Source organism: Haplochromis burtoni, unplaced genomic scaffold, assembly GCF_018398535.1.
Source record: "Haplochromis burtoni strain Fernald_Lab_line unplaced genomic scaffold, NCSU_Asbu1 Contig_116, whole genome shotgun sequence".
NCBI classification, from domain to species: Eukaryota; Metazoa; Chordata; class Actinopteri; order Cichliformes; family Cichlidae; genus Haplochromis; species Haplochromis burtoni.
The window spans coordinates 159,625-168,215 of NW_024582477.1; the positions used below are offsets into that span (position 1 = coordinate 159,625).

Consider the following 8,591-nt stretch of genomic DNA (forward strand, 5'->3'; position numbering starts at 1 on the left):
GACTGAAAGAGCATTTATAAGTAAAAGCACAGGATATCCCGCTTTTGCCTCGTTTTCATTGGCTTGGCAAACTTATCCCCCGTTACGATTGGTGGAAAATGCTGTCGATCATAACCCTTCGGCGTAGCTTTCCTGGCTCTGACAGCTGTCACCGTACGAGGTCAAGGGGAAAGAAGTATGGCTTCGCTGTTCAGAGGGTCTCGATATATATGGTTAAGGTGGAGTAAGCATGTCAACGTTGCCTTCGGTAATGTATTCGCTTATGTTGACGGGTTTTTTTCCGCATCGTTTCATTCATTTACGAATGTGTGGTCACAGGTAAATTCAAGCGGAATAGTCATGTTGTACTTGTTAGCTAGCTCGTTAGCCCTCTGAAGAAAGTATGAATACTTAGGTGTTTGCAGTGTGGACGATGTCACCAAGTTGAATATCACTATGCGCAACAAAGACGAGCACACTGAAATAGCAATGGCACGAAAAGCTCATTTTGGACCTCAGTAGGAATATGCGATATGTTGGTTTTAGGTAGTTCATATGAATATTTAATTGCCACTCACAAATCTGCGCTACATAAAAACACTAGCTTCCATTGCATCACTGTTGCAAACACATACTCTGTTCATGGCTCCTACAGTGCAAACAAGACACGCTAGGTTGTTTCTTATGAATTAGCTACAGTGACTATTGATATAAACGATTTCAGTGTAGTTTAGAAGATAACCCATCAAACACTTTAAATGGGCTGTAACCCTATTAAATTTCTATAAATCAGTTATTCAGATAGATTGATGTACTGTCATGACCCAATTAATTTAATAATTGGTGCACAATTAATAAAATAAATAAAACACAACAACAACAAATCATTCAATAATTTTGTGCAAAAGATTTCTTCACTCCACTTTCTATTATCTGGTTTATATGTTTCTGAAGTAAATGCCGTTTTAAAAATGTTTCAGAAGCAAACATGTGCTGTACTGTGTTACACCAGCTGAGTGTGCTACCTTAGAAAGCCATGTATAGCAAGCAATACCTGAGAAAGTAACATCCAGTTATAAGTATTAATCTTTTATTAAAAGTTGCCGTTTGCAGTTCAGTGTAATGCACTGTGCTATTATACTAATAAAGCGATGCAATATTGGAATAAAATTCAGTGTGTTTAAAAAAAAAAAAAAAGGTGCTGTCATCTTATACTGCAGAATAAGATGACACTTTTTTCTGTTGTGTAGTACCTTTTGGTTCTATAAAATATATGGTGATTTTTGACATGAGGGATTTTAATTGGGGATTTTGGTGCAGTGGTAAATGCATGTTTTTTTTCAATATGGACCATAAAGCAGCTGCTTCTTCTTCTTCTTCTTCTTCTTCTTCTTCTTCTGTAGAGCTCTGATTTGTCAGAATGGATATGCCTCTGCATTAGATGTTAGTGTGTCATTAGCACAAAGCTTATTCATTGTTACGTATCCAGTACTTGAAGTTTTGAAGTTTGGTCATTTTAGTCCAGCACTGGAGAATACCCTGTCGTCATTTAAGTATTACAGAGAGATGGGAGAAGTTGGTCTCCTGAGTGTGGTGAAGACTTGGTTGAATTTAAGCTTTAGGCCTTTCGTTTGTGCTTTTTCTTCCCTTCCTAATCCTGTTGTTGCAGTCTGGTTGGTCCACTGCCAGAGTTTCCATTGTGTTTTAACCTGTCTGGATCTTGGCTAAGCTAGAAGTGGTTAATAGCCTGACTGGACTGACTGAGATCAGAGATATTTTTAACCACTTTTAATTAGTTAATTTATTTCTGGATAATGTTAGAATTTTACACCAGGTATTAGTCATAGGGAAATGTCTACAGCACTACCTGGAGTAGAAAGCAGTATTGTCTTCATTCAGATTTCGTGATTTTGCTCCTGATTTCAACTAAATCTTGTTTTTACAACAGTATCAACACGATCAATGGCCTCAAAGACACCAGTGGGATTTATTGGTCTGGGAAACATGGGCAGTCCCATGGCTAAAAACCTGTTAAAAAATGGGTATCCTGTCATTGCTACCGATGTCTTTCCTCAGTCTTGCAAGGAGCTGCAGGACACTGGTGCCCAGGTAATAAACTCTCAGTAACACATTGCATTTACACATGTAAACACTTATTTGTGCAATAATTTACAGCTTCTCTGTGCGACAGTTGACAGGCTGTCACAAAATCAAGTGGGGTATTTTGTGGTGATGGTTTTCAGGTAGTGGACTCCCCAGCAGACGTTGCAGAGAAAGCAGACCGCATCATCACCATGCTCCCCTCTAGTCCCAATGTCATAGAAGTATACACAGGCCCAAATGGCATCCTCAAGTAAGACATGTTATTGTTGGTGTCTCTGTGATTTCTGTGACATTTATGTATCTTCTCTTTGTATTTTTAAAATCTATAAATGGTAAGTGGAGATTTCATCGTGTTTAAAAAATAGATAGGACTTAGTTTGATTACCATAATCCATGTGTTCGTTTATTCTCTCTTACCCGGTGCAGGAAGGTAAAGAAGGGGACCTTGTTAATTGACTCCTCCACGATTGATCCTGCTGTATCTAGAGAAATGGCAGTTGCTGCAGAGAAGAAGGGTGCTGTGTTCATGGATGCCCCAGTGTCAGGAGGTATTGTGTCAAACAAATTATTAGTAAGCAAGCACACCTCAATTGGTGTCTTCGATTCTGTAAAGTCTTTCCCTTGATTTATGTGTTTTTGATTTGCTCATTCTTGACTTGAAATACATAAAGAAAAAAGAGAGACGTTAGTTGGCATTGTGAAAAGTAGAATTAGACAGCTGGTTTATTTATTCAACTGTGCCAACCACAGTATTAGGCCTGTGACCCTTCAACCTCAGTTCTGAACTGTCTCACACTCTTTTGTATATCTAAACTATTGGACCTTTTGGGTTAATGCTCAGACACGGATTGTAATTACTGAGCGGGCCAGCCAGTAGGTGCCCTCTTAAGGCTTTTATTGCAGCTTTTGACCAGGGGTCTTAAAGGCAAGGTTAAGGTTTTAAGTCCTCATTATGTTGGCGCTGTCTACTTGTGACAGCTTCTTGACAGAGCACAGGATCGCCAGTCGTCCTTAATGGGCTGAGCTGCAGTGGAGAATCCCATGTCAGAGCTTTTCATGTTGATGGAGCCGTAATGGCGGGTATCCCATGTTAGTGCCTTTCATGTCAGATAAAGAGTCGTAAAGAAGAGAGAAACTGCCCTCACATGGAGGACAGGAGAAGAGGGGGAGAGGAAGATAAGACATGAAGGAGATACATCGCAGTAAAACTGTCCATCTTTCTCAGTCTTTCTGTCTTTGTCTCTTTCTCTCTTTCACATACACAACCACAAAGTTCTTCTGATTCAGGTATGCAGTTAAGGATTTCAACATGCTGACACCCCTGCATGTCAGAGTACGAACTCTGATCACGGTCTGTTTCCTTTTTATTGCACAATCTTTAATTCGTAACCCTGAAACTCCCGCGGTCTCCCATACAAACATAGCCTTATCCCATTTTCGGCATGTTTACCAGCTGGCGTCTGCAGCACAGAGCGGCTGCAGTGAGTGAGATCAGAGTCTTAAGCTTGTTACTCTGCCTTAGCACATATACTGTTTAAACACTATAGACAGTGTTTGTGTGCAGTCCCCTGGCAGCATTCTTCCTCTCCTGTTCCTTACTAGGCCTCTTTAACTGGCTTGAGGTGACCAATGATTTACTTGCTACCTAGCAGGTCTCTGCAGCTAGACATTCTTTCCTTATATGCACCTGCCCATCCAGTGTCACATTAGACATTCATAAGTCATATCCAGAAATCCAGGTACTGACTTTAGAGCACAGTGCCAGCACATTCTAAGTAGAAAATTGATGAAAAATTAAGTGAAAATTTTTTGATAATAAATTATAATTTTGATCCATTGATTTATGCATTTGGTGAGCATAGTCCCCACCAAGGCAAATGCCTTATTCTGCTATTTTAAAAAAGCTATCCAGATCCACATAAAAATGAAAGTGTCCTTCCTTTACTCATACTTAACCTTTCCACAAAGTTTAATAAAACTCAGCCATGTAGTTTTTGAATAAGTGCATTCAATCTCTACAATCTAAGAATTGTTATTTTCCTGCTGTTGTAAATGAGATATATTTGGTCGGAGACATCTATCTCATCTCGTGGTGTTGCCAAGCCAAACTTGTAAAGACAGGTTGTGAAAGAATGTCCCAGTGACAACTTGGTAACCAATTTCAGAGAGCTTAACAACCCCCCTCACCCCACCCTCCCAACCCCACACCCCTGCTTTGCACACCTCTGGGCAGTTACATGCTCTGTTCCAACCAGGAGATGGCACCCTACCCAAACAGGGCACTGTCATACTTTTTGAGTTAGGTGTGTGTGTGTGTGTGTGTGTGTGTGTGTGTGTGTGTGTGTGTGTGTGTGTGTGTGTGTGTGAGAGAGAGAGTGTGTGGAAAAATGTGGACGGAAGCGCCTTAGTTCTGAGAATAATTATTTAATATTGGTTATATTGATAGAGTATGCTTAGTAAAAGAAAGATAGTTTGAAATAAAAGTTAAGTGAAAATATGTCATCTGACTTAAAAATCATTCATGTCTTGTGTCAACCTGATAAATGGTATCATTATATTTAATTTAAAGTACTTCTCACAGTTTTCTGTCATTGAGTATCATTTATATCACGCTATCATTTGAACATGTTTGATCTCACTGACTCAAGGCAAAGTGTTATCCAGTCAGAACTGGTTCAGTTTCCCTCTGAGCACACTGAGCAGACTTGCCGTGATCTGCTGTACTGTTAAACTTTTGCAGACACAGCCTGCTCTTTTTGTGGTTTGAGCATTGTTTTTATTTTTAATGTAGAATTTCGTTTGATATAAAATAAATCCCTTTTCTGTGCTGTGTGAGGTGGTGTTTTTTACACAGAAATGTGTGTTTGTATGTTGTGTGCGTCACTAGAGGTTTGGCAGGCAGGCGTGGGATCTGAATTGCACAGTCATAACCCTTCTTAAAAAGAGCAGTCAAAAAAACTTTCACTTTCTTCTCATGGGCATCCTGCTGGCTTCCATTCTTGCACATTGACCAACATCTTGGCTTTAGCCCTGCACTAGCCAGCTGTGCAGTGCCACAGCCAGATGTGTTCTGGTACACGCACACACATACGTGGACACACACACACAGTGTGTGTTCAAATGTTCTTATCTGCACTCTCTGAACATCTTTTTTTATCCAGACACAATTATATTAACTTAGATTGTGGTTCTTTATGCATGCTGATGTTTGCTTGCGCACACACAACACACGTCTGTCACTGTCTGGAGTCATTAAAAGCATCCACATGCAAAGTTGTCCCACAACAAAACAAGCTCTGATGTCACAGGCCAAGGGTGTTGGCACAGCGATGGCAAAAATAGGAGGTCTGGCTGACAAGCGGTGGGTCGTTAGCAGTAATTACCCAGAATGCCTGTGTTTGTGTCTGTGTGCCCATGGTGGGCTGCCACATTGCTAACGGACGATGGCTTTAAAAAGGCCCTAAAAACCTTTCATTGTGTTTTTCCCATTGCTGGGAAAGTCAGCTGTCGGTGCAAATGAAAGCAAGAGGCAGCCTAGCTGCTGTGGGACTGTAGGAATTTGGGCTAATGTTGCTTGTTTGCGAGGTCTTATAATTCTCCGCTAACTACCTATTTAGGCTGAGTCTCAACACCACTCTAATCATATCCATACCACATCAACTCAACCTTAGCTTTGCAGTGTGTCATTTGCTGACAGTTTGAACGTCATCCTTCAGCTTGTAGGAGCTTGTTCAAGCCAAGGCTGGCGCTAGTTTGTCCATCAGTCAACACTTCCAGTCCACTAGATCTTCTTCCAAAAAAATCAACTTTGACTACGGTTTAAACTGATATGCACAAATAATAAAACAGAAAAAGCAGTATAATTAAGATTATTAGCATTTATTAGTTTACCTTTTCCTGAATACTTTTTAATTGTAAAGCAGGAAAGCCTTTTCTCTGGTAATAGTAGTTGGAAAAAGCTTTTCTTGTGCATTTCTTAAGTGAACATAGACCAGAGGCATTACAAATTAAATCTGAACAGTGACTCCCCTTGCTGGTCAGCAGTTAAGTGAGAAGCAGGCAAACTCCAGTGTCTGATGAAGACTGTGTGATAGAGTTCATAGCTCAGGGCAAAAGCTGGCCAATAAACCCTTGTTGTAATTGTAACTGTCAAAATGTAACACTAATTCCTTTGATTACATTTTACCTATTCAAAACTTGATTTTTGGAAGTTTTCAGCTGTGATACTTGAAATAGTCTTCAATGTGTCATTGTACTTACGAATCTTAGTTTCTTTAGCCACATTTATCATAAAATATGGACCAAGTTGTTTTTTGCCTCTAGAGATTTGCAGGAAACCACTCACTCGTTCACTCTAGCTCTCAAATGTTACTCACAGTCTGCTGAAGGTGAAATTCTTTGAGATTGTCAGAGGTGGAAAAAGTACAGGCTCTGAAATGTACTCAAAATAAGAAAGTAAAAAGGAGCTCATTTTTCTAACCATTTTTGTACAAAGGAAATTGAACCTTGTGCTATATTAATATAATAATAAAATAATATTAGTAGATGAGAATACAAATCTTATTCAAGTCCAAATTCCAAAACATCTTAACAGCTTAAATTAGTTATATAGAACATAAGCACTGAAAGATCATTTTAAAATCTAACTATTTTCTGTAGCCTACTTTGTAGTGGGGGACTTTGCCTCCACAGCTAAACAGTAAAATGAGTACAGTCAGGGGTTACAGTGGGATCCAGCAGGTGGGCGAACACTAAGATCTGTGTAGTGTCTCAGCATAGGAAAAAAAATCACAGCTCCCAATAACTTCCATTGTGAGCTTTAGTAGATTTTCTTACTGTGCAGGCTGTGATCAGCTGACCTGCTGCTCTTTGTAGATTTACGCAACTGAATTCAACAATATGTCAGCAATTTCACAGCTGTCTTGGCTGTTGTCCATCCCTTACACTGGCGCTATGCTGTTTATACTGCCTTTATACTAGAAGGTATACAATTGGTACAAAGTCTAAATTCAGTGAATAAATGTAAGCATCATCAGCTTAAATGCAAATTCATCTCTGCTACACTTGATGCAACCTAAACCTGACCATGAGCACCACAGCCACTGTGCACTAGTCCAACACAGTGCTTTACTGCGAATTCACCACACTACATATTATATACAAATTCAATATGTGAGTAAAATTATGACATTACATGCAAGCTTTAAATTTTTAGTTTATCAAGTGTCACTGAGCAGTCCTTAGCTTTAAATCCTGTCCTGCCCTGTCCTGTCTGTCTTCCTACATTTTTCTCCATCTCTGAGTGAAGTTAGCTTTCTCCCTGGAAAATACAACAGCTGTACCTACAACTGCACACAAACAGTTTGTGTGTTTGCTAATGTTTTTTGAGCTGATAGAAATGTTGCATTTGAAATTGCCTGACACTTACGACATTACCACACCTTACGAACTCCTGCACTCCTTCCAGTCCAGTTAAACCCTATAGATGATTCTGCTGAACCTTAAGTAATGAGTTTGGGTTTTTTTGAAAATGTAAGGAGTAGAAAGTACATATATAAAATGTAAGGAGTAAACATAAGTTATCCAAAAAATAAATACTGGAGTACAAATACCTGAATACTCTACTTACATAAAGTAACAGAGTATTTGTGCTTTGGTTCTTCTAACATAGAAGCTAACAGATTTTTAATCACTCTGCACCATTTCACTGTTGTGTTGCCTTACTACAGCACAGCTTTCAAAAGCTTACACTATATATCTGTATTTTCTGTCTTTGTTGAATAGTTTTTAAAGCGTTTTACACTATATATTTATGCATGTATATTTAGTGCTGTATTTTTACAGATATTTCACTCTGGTATTTTGGAAAAACTGGCAAAAATCTAGAAATGCGACATAGTGTGATAGGTAGAACAGTAATAGGGTAGCACTTGTGTGTCTCATTAAAACCCAGTCTAAATGTTTTCGTGAAACCTAATCCAGTCTGGGAATAGAATTATTTAAGAAGATGAGCCTGAAGGTTGGTGGGGACTCTTAAGACTGAGTTAAGGAATCAGGTTGGACAGGCAGGGGGTGGTGCTGTCGCAGTCTGTCACGGCTAACCAGTACTAGAGAGTGGCCATCGTCCAAAGACTAGATTAGCATAACAAGCGTCTTGCTGACAGGCCCTGGTGACATGGAGGGGGAGTGAGGGAGTGTGTAGGGTGGTAAAGTGACCAGGCAGGGTGATGATGACGATGATGGAGCGGTGGTGATGTGGGGGTTCTAGCCTATGCTCCAGATGGAGGTGGACCCATAGCAGCTGGGAGACTGGTTCTCACAACTCTGCCCCTGTGTCATCTGCTGTGGACGTGAGCGTGCAGACAAATAGTCAGCTGGTCTATACGTCATACAAAAAGTCTCTGTCCATCAAACGTAGCCCAAACGTCACACTGCATGACACTCATCTACACGTGAATTAACATTTTGTCTGTAGAAAAGCGTGTGTGTGTGTGTGTGTGTGTGTGTGT

General features: G+C 39.9%; 1 protein-coding gene across 1 annotated transcript in view; it reads left to right on the forward strand.

Moving 5' to 3' along the window:
• The first annotated feature begins 107 nt into the window (after positions 1–107).
• The window catches only part of hibadha (3-hydroxyisobutyrate dehydrogenase a), a 28,688-nt gene continuing 20,204 nt past the window's right edge, over positions 108–8,591 (forward strand). The window contains exons 1-4 of the mRNA XM_005928648.3: positions 108–247; positions 1,928–2,088; positions 2,223–2,332; positions 2,509–2,630. Coding sequence (XP_005928710.1) covers positions 178–247; positions 1,928–2,088; positions 2,223–2,332; positions 2,509–2,630 — 463 coding nt within the window. The 5' untranslated portion in view covers positions 108–177. The remainder of the gene's footprint in view (positions 248–1,927; positions 2,089–2,222; positions 2,333–2,508; positions 2,631–8,591) is intronic.